Genomic DNA, 17132 nt, shown 5'->3' on the forward strand with positions numbered 1-17132 from the left:
AGTTTGAAACAACAGACTTATTTGAGAAGTGGTTTGTTTTTTGTTTTTTTTCTTAAAAAAAATTAAAATAGTTTCCATTAAAAACAAAATGAAACAGAAGGAAACAGTAGAGAGAGGCCCAGCACCAATGATACAGCCAGGTCAATACAATAGCTGTAGAACAATATGTTCTGTCAATTACATTTGAACCATTGTAATGAGGTCAAAAGTACCAGTTGCACATGAGTTGGTTATGACGGTAAATCTTCATGTCATAAAGCTAGTTCAGACTTGGTTGAATACCCATAAAAACCACAACTAGCCATAGGAGGTCACTTAAAATAAAAAAGGCAACAGAAAAACACATCTGAAAAAAAAAACACCCACTGTCAGCTGAATAGCAACAAAAAATCCCAAATGACAAACCCTGGCTATGAATCTATAATGCAATTCACATGTAGCTTTAAAATTCTAGCTTCCATCACTGTCTCTCACAGAAGTAGAAGCTCTCTGCAAATCACAGAAGTGCTTTGCAACATCAACTGATTACAACCCCCCCCCCCAACCCGATATTTTTGTCACCTTCCCACAAAAGAGCTTCTTTTCCCTGCAAGAAACGGTTGCAGGCTTCCAATATAATTAAATAGCTATGCTTTCAAAGCAAGTCAAGGACTTCTTATCCTGGTGCCAAACATTATCCTACAGCTTGTACTAGCATCCATATGACATATATAAATATACAAATAGTTAAGAGATAAGTTTTTATTTATCTTTTACAGAAATGGTTAATACTTAAATAATATATATATAATATATATTTTAAAATATAGCATCTTCAACCTACAGAAGGACAACCCTTCCCTCCCCACCTAGTAAGTAAACGTGGCACATGCACTGTATACACCCTCCCAGTCTGCAGGTTGGCTGCTGGACTGGCAAACTGTCTCCATAAACTGGTTAAAGAAAACACAACAACAAAGAGAGGGAGCTTGATTCCTCCACTAGAAAAAAACATGATGCTGGCTGACTGAGTGCCACACCGCTTAGTGTAAACGTTAGCATGGAGGAACGCACTGTCATAGTTAAAAGGAACAGCCGGGTCTGAGCTATCATTTGATCTGCAGGGAAGGAGAATAGTACCAATCTGTAAACCATGGATGACAACAGAAAATATCCCTCAAAGCACCCAGGCATGATTAAGACAGAGAAATCAAAAGTCACTTAAAAAAAAAATACAATCCACCAGGAAGTCCACCTGCACAAGTCTTTTTGAAATAAATAGGAGTTGTGCAAAAGCATTTCTTTCCCGCAATTCTTATTCATTTCAGTATGTGCAGAAAAAAAGTCCTGGTGTATTGTGCTTGCCCCTAGAAGGTTTTTTTTTGCCCACATATTATGTCTAAATAAAGGCTGTCTTCCACAGTCATTAAGAGAGTCAGTTAAGAGCTTTGTGGATTTTCTTAAATGAAAAATTCAATATGCTTGAAATTACTTCCCCAATGATCTCTGAGACAGAAGCTGGCCTATACTGAAGACAATAACTGTGAATCGAGGCAACCTGACAGCATGATGCATGCAATCATCTTTCTGTTGAAATGCATTGTTTTAAACTCTCACAAATCTTTATGATCATCCCAGTCCCGGAAGGCTCTTTTATGTGGGCTATTTTTTATACTTCAAGGGCCTGAATACAATGGTGTTGATGCCTGTGTAAATAGGGAGCAAACTGAGTAAAACACTGCAGGAAATACCTACATAAAATAGTATTAAATGAATTTATAAATTGAGGCCAGTAGAGCTGTTCACATGGGTTAACAGTGCTAGTACTACCTGAATAAGTAAGAACTGCATAACGAAGCCCAATGGAAGCTTCACTAGGAACTATGGAACTGCATTCACTAATGTAAATGCCCTTGGCCATGAGCTATAGTTCTCAACATCAATAACATACACTGGCCACTGAATAATTTTAAGGTCTCTTATTAAATATGGAACCTTACTCAACAAATACCAATCCCTCTTTTTTTCTTTTTAAAAAGCAGCTATTTTAAATTTGGTTTGGGAAACTAAAAAAAAAAAAAAAGAATACAGAAAATACCCAATCAACGCTATTGGGTGAATTCCATATTTGGCAAGATTTCCCTACATAGTCATCTCCTGAGTGTTTTTTTCCTTATTTTACATACGAGAATAGTTTAAAAAAGGAAGCAAAGAATACAGTATATGAGTTATACTGAAGTCACAACTTCATTTATGAAAAGAGGTTTGATCCAAAACTCAGTGCAAGTGGCAAAGTTGACCGTTGCTGTACAGTATTTGTGAGACAATTAGAATTAAATCCATGTTGCTCAACTGGCACAAAAAAAGGAGAGACAGCTGAGCCCCAAATGCCATCTATATTAAAAATCTCGAATAAGCTTCCAACATTAAACTATATAAATAAGTACAACTGAATGATATTGCTGAACTGTGAACTTAGATGAGGGGAGAAATATTTAAAACCATTGCAAACCATTTTGATCATCAAGGACAAAAAAAAAAAAGGAATGTTGGAACTTGTTTATACAATAAAAATGAAAAGGTTCCAGTTTTTTAATGAGAAAAAATTGAGGCATGCAGGGATTTTTTTTTGCATATGGATATATATATTTTTATATACTATATATAGTATGTACAGTTTAGCTATAAAACTTTGATGTGTAAAGAAGCTGTCTTCAATGAAAAATTGAACATTCAGAGGAAATTCCTGAGTTAGGGTTTTGTGACATGGGCCACTGAGAAAAAAAGCTGCGTTTGGGTCCTCAGAGGTGTTATGTCCATCCCTGTTGAATATTGAAATTAAAATACAATAACAACAACAACGATAATAATAAAAAAGACAGTGTTGCCACTGTTTTTGTTCCCCTGACTGAACAAGGGATAGCACCATAGCGAAGAAGATAATCAATCTCCTGCTTGTAGAGAGGAGGGAATACTTAAAAACAGTATTGCTGCTAAGACCACTGTAGTGTGCACCAAATATGTTCTTCCATCTAGACAACAAACCAACGTGGCCACTGGCTGACTGATGATGTGACGTTAAGGTTTACCAGCCACTAGGTGTACTCCTTCCTAGGCTGCTCATCTGTTGTACATTTATCAGTCATTTCCTGACAGAAGTCTACCGTCACTGTTTGATTATTCTGCTCTAGAGGGAGCTCCTGCTCAGAGTAAGTACCTTGGTCAGCTCCATCTAGTACTCTTGTTGCAACACACTTGTCGGAAATGTTGTTAGGCAGCCAGTGAGCTCCTAACTGCTGCACAGGGCTTTGCTCTGAACAGCACTGCAAGCCTTCCCTGACACACTGGGATGTTACTATGTTTTGCTCCACACTGGCTGGCGAAGAGTTGATATTGACTGCTGTTGGTAGATCCATAGGCCTGAGAAGAGGGCAGTATCGGTGCAGGTCTTGGATCTGTTCGGAGCTCTGCATATCCCTACACACTTCTTGGGAAAGACAGGAGAAATTATCTAACAGCTCCCCCATACATGCCTTCAGCTGGTTCCTTTCTGACAGAAGTTTTTCCTTCTCACAAACCTGAAAGAAGGTAGGAAAAGGAGGTGTTAGCTTCAAAGAAGTACTCTTTACACCTGTCTTCTAGAGCTCTATAACCAGAAAGAACTGAACCAAACATTCTGCAGAATGTAAGTTCTGCAATGTTTCAGAGTGCAGATGGAGTGACATTTTTGAATGCTCCCTCACGTAGAGGTAAAGGTTTAGTGTAGCTCTCATCCCAATTTGCTACAGTGCAGAGAGTGCATAATTGGTGATAGTGGGAGGAAAAACATTCCAAAACATGACTTGGGTCTTAGACTGAGATAGTCTAGTCCAGAATTTGGTATTCTGTGAAACACGCAAAGAGTGAGCTCTAAAAACTCGTTCTGAATTATGCAGCAAGTGGGATAGGTAAAACACAGGAACTCCCCAGATCTGATTTCTTGCTAATTCAAACACTGACTGGTTGGTGAGGTCCACAGGATCTTAGAAACTCACAGATCTGAGCTTTGTTTACCCAGCTTATACACATCTGCATCAGCTGTCAGAAGTATTAAAGGTTGTGATGAACGTTGGTGCAATATCATTAGGGCTCTGTTTTCAGACTCCTCATCTGACAGAGCCAGACTAATAAAAATGCCACCCATTTGCTGCATGCACAAGTTCAATAAACCCATTAAATTGCTTTTAGCTTGTATTTTATCACCTCTCAGAAAAAAAAACTCAGAAAAATACTTGAGCATATAAAAACCTGGCTAGAATTGAAACATCAATGAGTGGGACACGGTTGCCACTGAAGAAGAATATATATAATTTGTAATAATCCCCCATGGAGCATCATAGCTTCTCCTCTGCCACTGGTGTGGATTCTTGACACCTAATCTGGCCAGCCTATCCATGAGCCAATTACATCTTCTATGGCTGCAGCTTGGTGTAGTGGTTAAATGCGCAGACTCTTACTGGGAGAACTGGGTTTGATTCCCCACCCCTCCACTGACAGCTGCTCTCACAGAGCTGTCCTTGAAAGGGCAGCTTCTGTGAGAGCTCTCTCAGCCCCACCTACCTCACAGAGAGTCTGTTGTGGGGGAGGAAGGTAAAGGAGATTGTAAGCTGCTCTGAGACTCAGAGTGAAGGGCAGGGTATAAATCCAATGCTGTCATCATCTTCTTCTTCTAGTACAAAACCTGGTGAACTGCAACTACACCTCACTTGAGATACCGGAGTAACTATCTAGTAATGAGTTGTGAGTGGTAAAAGACATAAGTGGACATGTGGAAGCACTGTGATTCTGAACACTGGGGAGGGTAATGCGATTGTAGCGTTTTCTTCAGAAGTTCAAGAAAAGGTTAGACAGGCACCTGACTTGTTAGTCTTTCCTGGTCTAAAATAGGAAAGCTGGCTTATATGATCTGCTGGATCCTTTATACCAGGGGTGGCCAATGGTAGCTCTCCAGATGTTTTTTGCCTACAACTCCCATCAGCCCCAGCCAGCATGGCCATGCTGGCTGGGGCTGATGGGAGTTGTAGGCAAAAAACATCTGGAGAGCTACCGTTGGCCATCCCTGCTTTATACTCATGCACTTTTGTATCATCTAGAAAATGATGGGTAAAAAGAATTACTTAAATGTAAATTTCAATTTAATTAAATACTCAGGGGAGGATGGAAGATTTCAGAATCTGAAAGGGGCCAGGAAAAATTTCAGATAATAGTGTAATAACCTTAGTAATATGACCTAGTGTATGACCTTACTTAGTCAAGAGAAATAAGTTGTAGTGGGTGGCTTTAGTTACAATCTGCAACTCGTTGCAAGATCAGAGATCAGGGACAGACAGTTGAAACCAATACTAGGGAACTCTGAAGTTGTGTACAATGGATTTTATTTCGTGTGAGTAGGTATTCTGATGAGGCAGGAGCTAGGATGGTGGGCTTTCCTTGGCTGCAACTGGGTGACTTTTAATCCTTCAGTGTCTTCTTCCTATCTACTACATTTTTACCACAGAATTTCTCCAGGGAGGAATACATGGTTCCCTCTTCCATATCTTACTCTTATAACAACATTGTAAGGTAGGTTAGGTAGGTTTAAAGTGAGTGACTGAAGATCACCCAGAGATCTTCATGGCAAAAGAGATTTGAACCTGGATCTCTCAGATTCTAATCTAACACACTGGTCACTACAGCACACTGCCTTTCATTCCACATCTAAACCATATCTATATACTACTTATATACTGTATATATGATATTTGCCATGTGTGCCCCCATCTGCAGATAGCTGAATATGAGGATTGGGGCCATACAAGGGCTAGAGATTTTTCTGCAAATTTGGAGTGCTCCCCAAGTTTGCAGAAAAATTCAAAAATTAAAAGAAAATGCACAGGGGGTCTAAATCTCCCCAAAACTTGCAGAGAATGCACTTACTATCAGCAGTGGTGGTGCCAGGAAGTTGCACTTGGCCCAGTGGTGGTGGCAGCTGCGCAGCCCAGGGCTCTGCTCTTGGTCTGGTGGCAGTGGCTACACAGCCAGGGGCCCTGCACCCAGTGGTGGTGGTGGCCTGGGACTCTGTGCTGGGCCCAGCAGTGATGATGGCTATGCAGCCTGGGGCTCTGTATTAGGCCCAGCAGTGGCTGCATAGCCTGGGAGCTGCACTGGGTGTGCTGCCACTGGTGCACCAGCCTAGGAGTTGTGCCAGGCCCACAGGCGGTGGAGGCACAGACCTAAAAGTTGTGCTGGGAGCAGGCCTGGCAAGGCAGTATGTTGAGGGTAAGCAAATCTCTTCTGTGAGTACTGTGGGCCTATGCTTCTTTTGTATTCTAATAGTAAAGTTGGCCACAGTCTTTGGATACTTAAATCTGGTGACTGGAGATGTGAATAGGCAAGAAGGATCCTTCTAGAAACCTGAAAAGGGCTCTAGGTTTGCAAAAAAGGTGACATCTTTAATAAAAAACATCGGGGGCTTTAAAAAAAAAATCTAAGAAATGATAAAGGAGTGCCTGTAGCTTAAAGCAACAGATTACCTCAGATGCTGTTGCTAGGCAACCACAGCATTCCAAGTTTGGTTCTGTCAGTTAAAGGCAGAGAAAGAAGGCAGGACCCTTTCCAGGCCTATTTTGATCTTTGAGGTAGGACACATTAGGGCCAGGCCTAGGATTGCCACCTCCAGGTTGGGAAGTTCCTGGAGATTTTGTGATGGAGCCTGAGGAAGGCAGGGTTTTGGGAGGGGAGAGGCTACAGCAGAATATAATGCCATAGAGTCAACCTCCAACCCAGCCATTTTCTCCAAGGAGACAGATCTCTGTTGTCTGGAGTTCAGCTATTATTAAGATATCCAGGTCCCACTTGGGGGTTGGCAACTCAGGCCTGAAAGCAACTTCAGGGTGACTTGATACCACCCAAGTTGCATAATTCAACCAGGCCTGGGTGCTTAATTCGGTTCTACAGCAGCTAAACTATGGAAGCCAATGTAGCATAGCAGTTAAGAGGTTTTGAGTAGTTTGGGAGACCCAGGTTCAAATCCCTATCTTGCTGTGGAAGCTCACTGGGTTATTTTAGACCAGTCACATACTTTCAGCCTAATCTACCCCACTGGGTTGTTTGGTGGATAAAAAGAAGGAGAGAATAATGTGTGTGATTTGGTTCCCACTGTGGAGAAAGACCATGGTTTTCCTTGGTAGAGGCTGTAGCAGGGAAGAAGATGGAAAACTGAAGATAGAGGAGCAGATACTGGTAGGACGGCTGTTGGGTGGGAAGGAGAGAAGGGCATAGCCAGGATTTTCAAGATGGGAGGGCTTTTTAATTTTTTTTTGGGGGGGAGACTTGTGGCTGCCTCTTCCCTTGCCTTCCTTTTGGTCAAGCAGGAGGGGAGAGAGAGAGGTGGGTCTTTGAAAGAGCCCTTCCTGGGCTGGGTCTTTGGAAGTTTTGAAGCCAGCTGCAAGATCTTGAGGACTCACTGCGGCTGCCAATTTTTACCCTCCTGTTTGGCTGATCAGGAGGAGAGGACAAGAGATGGACTCCTGGGACTGAGTCTTCTTGCTTCACAGCCAGCCATGAAGCCCAAAGACCCACCACCCGTCGCCCTCCCATCCTGCTTAGCAAAGCAGGAGGGGAGAGAAAGGTGCAGCTGGCAGGCTTGGTCTCTCTCTCCCATCCTGCTTGGCCACTCTTGCAAGTTTCTTGTGGGTCCCCACTTGTCTATATACTATTAGCAACATGTGGCCCCCATATGCAGACCCCCTAGACTTGCAGGAAAAAGAACTTTGAAAAATATATTGGTGTGTGTGTGTTTATATTCCCTCAGATGTAAAACAGCATTCTCTGTACAAGCACAAAAAACTGACCTACTGCTGGCAGTTGGAGAAGGCTCAGAGCTGTGCTTGGTCCATCAGCAGCAGTGCACCCCGGGGCCCTGTGTTGCGCCCAGTGGCACTAGCCATGCAGCTTGGAAGATATGCTGGGCCGGGCAAAAGCAGTGCAGCCCAGGGAGAGCATGGGTGCTAGGTCTGGCAGTGTCTGCTGAAGAGTCCAGGAGCCATGCTGGGCACAGTGGCAGCAGCAGGGCTCTGTGCTGGGCTACCAGCAGCAGCAAAGCCTTGGAGCTGCATTGGGCTTGATGGCGGCACAGCCAAGTGAGAGCACATGGACTGCTCTGGGCCTGACAACAGCTGCCAAAATATCCAGGGTTCCAAGCTGGGCCCAGTGACAGCTCCCAGAGAGCCTGGGAGCCATGATGTGCTCAGTGAGAAAGTGCGGGGAAGAAGGGATTCTGCTCCCATGAGTCCCATTTGTGTATATACTAATAGCAATGTATGGTCCCCATCTGTGGATACCTAAATCTGTAGGTCAGGACAACATGGATGCTAAACAGATTTTTCTTCAAACGGGGGGTGGGGGTGGGGGGAAGGGACTCCCCAAGTTTGCAGAAAATCCAAAATCAAAATTAAAATGCATAGGGGGGGTTCAAATCCTCCCTCAATATATTTGCACACTCTTACTTGATCAGAACAGAGGCACTCTAGCCTGGACTGGGAGTGATTCCAGCAACAGCTCTGGACCCCTTAGGATCAAAGAACATCAGCAGCCAAGCTGGGTCCAGCTGCCATGGAGAAGAATGCCACACTGGGCCTGGCTACAGTAGATGCTGGGCTCATCAGTCAGTAGTGGGGCCTGGAGCCATAACAGGTTTGGTGCTGGGGGGGGAGGCGGGATATGGGATTATCCCTACAAGTCCCACCCCACATTGAGCCATAATGAGGGAATCAGGTAGCAATGGGGGAGGTCTCCACTTCTCATATTTACTTTCACTTTTTGCACTGAGAGTCTATTTTCCTCCCCTTCCTTTCTGCTAGCAGTGAAGCTGTTTGTTGTGATGAAGTCACATAAAGTGAATGCCTCCCTAACAAAGATGGATAGGGCTGTGCTGTGTACCGAGAAGCCTGTTACCATATACGCTGTGACTACTATTCAGATTATTCAAGTTGCAATTGGAGCTTGGCACTTGCCACCTTTGCTGATCTTCTTATTAGTACCACCTCCTCTCTAGCCTTCCATGGTCTTTAGAACACCCAAAGGTGGATGGAGAAATGGCTCGATGTAAGAGTGAGGGATAAAGAGACTCAAGAAGGAAACAGGGCCAAGGAAAGGGGAAGGAAGAAATGTGAAAAATTATGAAAGGATGGGTAGAAAGTGAAAGGTCAAAGACAAAATGAGAATTAGAAATGAGATTAAAAATGGAATGTGGAAGGGGTCAGAAGGAGCAAAGAGGAAGCAAGTGCATGCCAGGAAACACATTGGCAGGGGCCATTGTGGGCACTACATTGTGGACTGCTGCTTCGCTAAATTTGATGGTCAGCATAACTAGCTGACAAAGAACTGTAATTTCTTTGTGTGTGAGTACCAACGATTCACTAAACTCACCAACTTGCGGATTTCACATTCTAAATTCTGAATACAGTCCAGTTTTCTTTTGCGGCAGCGCTGAGCTGCGATCCGGTTTTTACTGCGCCGCCGAACATCATGGATAAATTCCAATTGCTCTGAGGTTAATTTGTGCATCTTTATCATCATCTGGAAATCGTTCCTTGGAAGATCTGTGATTTGATCGACAGGAAATGGAAGTTTCACCTGAAAAACACAACAGAAAGCAAAAGGTAGCTTGTTTTATTATCTAGCATGCTGCTAAAGACAGCACACTGTTAATCTGAACAACAGAAGAGCAATGATTTCATTAGTGTGCTGCTCTGAAATGACAAATTCATTGGCAAGACTGATAGAAAAGGGAATGTAAATAAATTTCCCTGTGTCATGATGCTACATAGTAATATAGCTTAATCATACTTAAAGACCATGCATAGCTCTGCTTGCATCATTTAAAAAAGGATCACAATACAACTGGAAAAGGTAAAGAACAATTAAAAAGAGCACACTACAGCACATAACATTTATAATTTTTTAAAAATATGTTTTATGAAATTGTGAATTATGTAGAAAGTTTTTCCTCTTATAATATTATAGGGTTTTTTGGGGGGGTGGGGGAGGGTCACCCAAAAGAGTTGGCTTAACAGTAGCAAGTTCAGGAGAGGGCGGGACTTGTTCTTGAAACTGTGTGTAATTAACATATGGCATTCACTTTCATAAACTATGGTAATGGTTACTGGATTACATAATTTTAAAATGAATCGGGCTAATTCACAGAGAATAGGCCTACTGTTGGAACTTCTTCACGCAGAGGGCAGGGTAGCTCTGAGTAGCAGGAAATATACAATCATCATCATTTCATTTTTCCAGTGAAATGTCTCTTCACTGTTGTCTACTTTTTCTCAGGATGCAAATGATATAATCTAACACAGACAGCAATTCAGAAGACTCCACAGCATTTCACACCAAATGGTAGTGTGATGGACTGCACTTTTAAGAAGCTTACAAGTACTGTACAAACAGTTAATTCTTCACAGAGGCAGGAGCCTTAAGTGATAGGCTGTTCTAAGAGATCTAATTAGCTAGAATGAACTGGCCAGAGAAAGACTTCTGAATTGGATGCTGAGGAGATTTTTCTGATTTCAGCCCTAGTTGATAAGAGTCAACTACAGACGGTTTCAGAATTCAGCCCTGACTTAGAATAGTTTTAACACAGACAGGAGAACTGGGGGAAAGTTGGCAAGGAAGTTTGGGAAGTAGACAAAGACTTCCATTCAGATCAAAGAAAGGGGATAGATCTTCTAATGAGAGGAGAATTTCCCTACCCGGTCAAATAGGGAGTCAGCTCTGAAGAGTAAGGACTACAGCGATTCCTGGAAAGGTATGGTTAGAAATTGCTTTTGGAGACCTTAAGAGTCAATTAGAAACTCAAGACAAGTACTGTTGTTTCAAAAGAAGGGGTTTGGGTACCAAAAGAGTGTACCAGCCTTCTGTAAACCAAGAGAGTCAGAGAATACTGAAAGAAAGTGTACTGAAGTGTTTGGGGGAAAACACTGGGAAAAAAGCCTCTCAACATAAAGATTTTAACTGTGAGTAGCTTAAGAAACTCTCCTTAGCTGAAACATAAGAACTAAAGTCTCTGCATGTACTAGTTTTACCTCAGAAATTTCAGCCTGATTTCACCTGACTTTTCCCTTCTATGTTAAATAAAATATTTTGTTATTTTTGAATTTCAAAATGCCTCAAGTGCCATTTAAGTTCTTAAGTTAAAGCAGACTCCTGATCCTTTCCTCAGGTTCCTGGGCTGAGCAAACAGCCAAAATATTGTACTGTGACAGGGTGGGACAGCCAGAGTTCTTCAGGAAAGACGAAAACAGACAGCTAGGACAGCTCAGTCAGTAAAGGGAAAGAAAAACAGAGCGAAAATCTCGCCTCTGAGGGAGGGAAATGGCGGAGCCATCATAGCTGGAAAGACCAGGTTATGACCTGAAAATATTTACTTTTTTTCATCCTTATTTATTTTGTAACGTCTGAGCTAATTAAGAGTTCCAGTGAGTTCAAGGCTTCCAGTGAGGAATCATGGCAGGCTGACATCTCCAATCGAGCATAGAAGCACCGCTGCTGAGAAGACCGGCTGGGAGGTGATCTCTGGCTGATGTAATATCTCTGGATAAAAGGGAGATCCTGAGATAACCCACTCATGCTTCAGATGGCAGCTCCCTGTGAGTAAACTGCCGAAGCTGAGTCTTTTTCCGTGTGCTTGGGGGTTGAGCAGCTGGGAGGCCTGGATATACATCTACACTCACAACTGCGGTACAGCCTTTATGGACATTGAGCATCATCATCCTCATTTCTTTACTTCATCAGGCAATAATTAACTATACAGATAAAGAGAGATTTCCTTAGCAGAGAAGATAAGATGCCTTACGATGGGACAAGCCCCCTTTTTTTTTGAAGCTATAAAGGCAAAAACAGCCTTTAAGGACGTAATTATTTAAGAACTGACTGCAAAAAGCTAAACAAGGATAAGATGCAAGAAAGTTTAAAATGGAACAAGGAGTCAGTTACTTCATCATCATCATCATCACCACCACCACCACTATTATTATTTTTACGAAAGTACTTTGGGATAAAGGTGCTAGCTGAAGAACATCAGACCAGACCTGTGTGGTATTTATTTTCTGTTTATTGCTCAAGAGCTTACTTAATTGGAGGACTTGCCATAACAAGAGATAAAGACTTTAACTGTGTTGTTTTGTTGTCATGGTGATTTGACTAGAAGTTGTGGAGAGTGAAAGTGTTAAGGTTACAGAAGCTGTTTTCCTTTTATCTCTTTCCTTGTTAGAAAGACTTTTGTTTCTGGATTTTAGTTGACAATGGCAACTATCAGAAAGAGGGGTTTGAGTGATCAACCCACTGAAAAAGCAGTTATACCTGAGTTGCTCCAGAAATTATTTGATCAGATGGGTAATAAGACAAATAAAAAGACTTGAAACAATGAAATAGGAGGTGAAGAGGTTAAAAAGTTCTATAAAGCTAATATCTGGAGAGATTAAGCAAATCAAGGTTAAAATGGAAACTTTAGTGACTAGAACAGAAGCGATAGTGTGTTGGAAAGAGAACTAGATGATTTGGCTTTACAGGAGCTGAGAAATAATTTAGTTTAAGGTTTAGATCCATTGCAGAGATTTCTGATTAAGTTATTGGAGACAGGAATTAGGGATGCCAGCCTCCAGGTAGCACGTGGGGATCTGCTGGAATTATAGCAGATCTCCAGATTTTTTCCTCCTCCTCATGCTCCACTTGAGAGTTTTCAGAAGTATCTGGTAGATTATTGTTGCAGTTTAACTAAATCAGTCTTGGGTTAATTCAGAAAGGAAGTTCACTTGGTCTGATGTCATGCCACAATTACTCTAATTAGGCTGCGAGATGTCACTACATCTTCTGTCTTTTTGGCTAGTGAATGTATTATGCTAACTCTGGGATGTAAGTATGCATGTTGACCAAAAGGTGGCAGCAGACACTAACAGGATAGCATATGCTTAAATATAAGCAAAAGAAAAGCCTTTATCTTCTCCTGTCAGGCCAGGTTCTTGAGAGAAAACTCCTTTGATATTTGAATGTGGGTTTTAATAACATGGGCATGTACCTATCACATATGCCACGAGTGCCATTTGTAGCAATACAGGGCATCAAAGTATGGACAGCTCTAGGAACCGACAGAACTATTTTTACTTTAATGCAGAAGATTAAAGTAAATACATACTTTGACATTCACCATCGCATATTTTTTTTTTACACAAAATGTATCAGTAATTATTACATTCCTTTTGTACTGTGACATTATGTTTATATTTCTCACTCAACCACAGTCATATGAACACTGGAGAAGAAATTAATGGTATCTTTTCACACATTCTGTGTGGTAAGCTTCATCCTCATGCCTCATCTGTGAAGCCATGGCTCAAAGATGGCAGAGCATCAGGTTAGCTTACTGTGGCATGTGAGGAGAAAGCTGCCAGAGACAACAGTGCTTTGCTTACATACACAGAGGCTGAACTTCGACATGATGATGTGGCCTATTATGTTTACAGTCTAGTGAGTAGTGATATGAAAAATGTTTGATTTCCTTGACATACCCTTTGGACCACAAGCATAACAACCATATGGTGATTCTCCGAAGATGACCATGGGACTGCCATGATCAACACATGAAGCTGCCTTACACCTATTCACATCTTGGCCCACCCAGCTCAGTACTGGCTACTCTGACTGGGAGCAGAGCTCTGGAGTTTCAGGGAGAGAAAGATCTTGATATCCTTCTAACTGGAAATGTCAGGGATTGAACATGAGAGCTTCTGTCCTGCCAAGCAAACTAGTATTCCTTACTGAACCTGAATGAACTGTCTATGGTTTTATTTATTTGGACTTGTATCTTGCCATACCCTGCAAGTGTCACTTGGTTCATTCATAAGCACAAATTATTGCTTTGGGAAAAGAGCCTTTGTATTTTTATTTAGAAGAGCAGAACCCTTCTTCCTCACAAGACTTTAACAGCTGTGTGACAGTTATCAATTGAGTTTTCTCATCACTTCAGGGTTTTTTGTGTGTAGGGTTGCCAGTCTTAAAGAGACATTATTTATTGGGGATGTTATTCAATGAAAAGTATTAGCTACCTATTTTCACACTTTAAGCCTCTACTAAAGGAAAAGACATTTTCCCCCAGGTCTTTTTGTCTATCAGGAACCTTTTCATGGCACACAGGCCACATAACAGCCCTACTTTGATAACACCTTACAAACTGGGATTCCATAGAGAAAGTGGGTATGTTTTAACTTCTGTCATCAATAATGATAACCTGTAATAAGACTCAGCCTAGGTATCACTCGTAAGATGGGAACAATAATTCTAGGACAGGTTGTCTGTGAGCCACTTCATAAATTGTGCTTTCAATCTGCACCTATATGTGGAATGGACAGGACAGAAAGAGTGAAGGATTTCTTCTTCTTCTTCTACCCTGTACTTTGGAAGATTTCAGGAGAAGATGAGCTTTCACAGGCTTACATTCATTGCTGTTGGGAAGCTGGTCCCCCCTCCCCCCACTTCCTCACAGCATTGTAGTATATCTGTGCATCTTCTGGGATCTCCCTGGCTTTTTTGACCTCTCTCAAACTGGCTTCATTTTGGGAAAGAGCACAGAAAAGCCAGGATGGTTTCTGTGTGGGTGGGCAAGTTCATAATTTCCCACCTCCTTGGTAGCCATTTTCATTGACCCTGCACCAGCCACTGCTATTTTCTTCCCCTACCACCCGGTGGTTTTTTTAAATAAGAAATTTCACATCTTTTTATCAATATGCCATTATGACAATAGGTATAACACGTTCTGTGAATTCTCAGCTTTCATTCTGAAGTCTCTAGCCCTTTTCATTGTAGAGATACAAGGGGAAAAGCATCTCTCTGCAACAGAAGGGGCCAGAAACTTCTTAAAATGAAAGCTAGGACTTCATAGAAACAATTATACCTATTGTTATAATGGTATATTGATATAGCAATATGAAACTGCCAATTTTAAAAAATGGGGGGAAAGTTCCAGTGGCCTAGGGCAGGGGAATGGCTGCTGCTGGGAGCAGGGAAACTGCAAGGAAACCTGTCATGTTGAAGTCCCATTACCATTATACTGCATTAATAGCCACACTGCCAGATAAGAAATGACACATGCCTGTTCCCTTGTGGAAACTACCTAAGAGACGCTTTAAGATTTTAACACAGGATACAAAGAAATAACTGATGTAACTGAGTGGAGCTGGGTCCATATTTGTCAAAACAAGGGGATGCAGATAGTTACTATAAACCATTTATAGCATTCCAAAGCTTTACAATTTTAGTACCATCTTCCTTCCTGCTAAACAAAAACAGATGGCTCCCACAGAGCTGTTGCAATGACATTATTGACTTTAGATTGGCTGCAGACCAGATTCTTCGGTTAGTGGCTATTTTAGTGGAGCTATGTCCATTTTTATCATCAAGGAAAGTTAATTTTGTGTTTTTGAGAATCTGTCAAACATTAAAAGACCTTGAGGTACAGCAAGTACACTCTAAATAAAGAGCATGCACACATACAAAAGTTTGATCAAGCTGAATCTTGTAATCCATAAACTAATTGAAGTCAGATTTTCAAATTGAGACGCCTAGGCTTTGTGATCTCTTTGTCCTGTTACAAGTAGCAAGCAACTCCCTCAAGAAAAGAGCTTTCATTTAACTGCTGTGCAATTAAAAGCTGTGCATTTATCAGCTTCCAGATTTTTTTTAAAAAATCACTGAACTATCCTGTGGCTATAGCTACATATGTATGTATATATGTGTGTGTGTATACACACACACATCTATCTCACAACAGATTATCCTACTGGGAAAAATGTACTTCATAAATCCTACAAGTCTAGACAAGTACAACTGCCTTTTCACTTCTTATGTCATTGGTATTCTCAGTAAACTGTGTTGTAGGTGACACATCCTAATGATAGATTGGTTCAGCTACCTCTGCGACAAATGAAAAAGTGTGAAATAACACTTATTCAAGAATCAGGGATCCATCATTTTGGGCAGGACTACATATATGCAGCACAAAATTTGGTCACAGCTTCCTGACTGCCACAGTTATACTTTTAAAAAGAGGATGAACATGATTCATCCACCTTTGTTGAGTAATCAGGAAGCCTCTCCATGGGCATACAAATGCCCATGGTACCCACCTCTGGTGCCCAGAGGTTATACATTAATGGGAATTCCATTATACTGTAGCAAAAGAAAAGAGTTAAGAGTGGTAACAGTGACTTGCAAAAGCTCCTACCCTGCCACAAATTTTGTTAGTTTTTAAGGTGCTACTGGACTCTTTTCTACTTCTACAGACTGACTAACACAGCTACCCATCTTGATCTATCTCTCTAAAGGAGATTAAGTTATACTTTGTACACTATTCTGCTAAATTGTGAGGACAGGCTAGGTTCATGTAGGTCCACTGGTGTTACTGAACTATAAATGGAGCCCTTTATATGTAGTATGTGCATGAGCATCCGTGCACGTACATGTGCACACACCTGAAATTTTACTCTACTGCTTTTGGCCAGTCATTCAAGAACATATGGCTGGTCTTCAACATTCTGAGTGCACAAAGTGAACTGTTACACAGCACTGCTTTTAAGAAAACCATTTCTCAAATGCCCTATTTTTAATTTTTTTGTTTTGCTGCTAGGCATTACAGGATGGTTTGATTAAGCAGTAAGAAACAGAAAAGTCCAACTGATCTGTAACTCTATTAGATAGTATGTAGAACTACCAAAATATTTTGACACTTGAGACAGAAAAAGGCACCCAAGGCAGAAACAGGTACCCCGAAGTGCATCATGAATAGTGTGTTATAGTGTCAGAGTACGATCTGGGAAACCCAGATACCATGGAAGCTTGTTTGGGTGGCAGGTGGCCTCAGGGCAGTCACATACTCTCAGCCTAACCTACCTTACAGGGTTGTTGTGAGGAAAAAAGAACAATGTAAGCCATTTTGGGCCCTCATTGGAGACAAAGGTAGGGTATAAGTAAAGCAAATAAATGCATGAAAGGTCCAGAAATGTGGTACATTACATGAACTAATAAATCACTAGTGGCCAAGTTAAGGATGGCTACCTAATCATTTAGGTTAGGGATGAAGA

The 17132-nt window shown here is 41.5% G+C and overlaps 1 protein-coding gene across 2 annotated transcripts in view; it reads right to left on the reverse strand.

Annotated features, from left to right (window-relative positions):
- Positions 1-211: 211 nt before the first annotated feature.
- LOC132570515 (transcription regulator protein BACH2-like) overlaps positions 212-17132 on the reverse strand; it is a 115774-nt gene continuing 98853 nt past the window's right edge. For both annotated transcript variants that reach the window (XM_060237182.1, XM_060237190.1), the window contains 2 exons: positions 9427-9633; positions 212-3557 (listed from right to left, as the gene is read on the reverse strand). In XM_060237182.1, coding sequence (XP_060093165.1) covers positions 3075-3557; positions 9427-9633 — 690 coding nt within the window. In that variant the 3' untranslated portion in view covers positions 212-3074. The remainder of the gene's footprint in view (positions 3558-9426; positions 9634-17132) is intronic.

This window comes from Heteronotia binoei, chromosome 1 (genome assembly GCF_032191835.1).
Source record: "Heteronotia binoei isolate CCM8104 ecotype False Entrance Well chromosome 1, APGP_CSIRO_Hbin_v1, whole genome shotgun sequence".
NCBI lineage: Eukaryota > Metazoa > Chordata > Lepidosauria > Squamata > Gekkonidae > Heteronotia > Heteronotia binoei.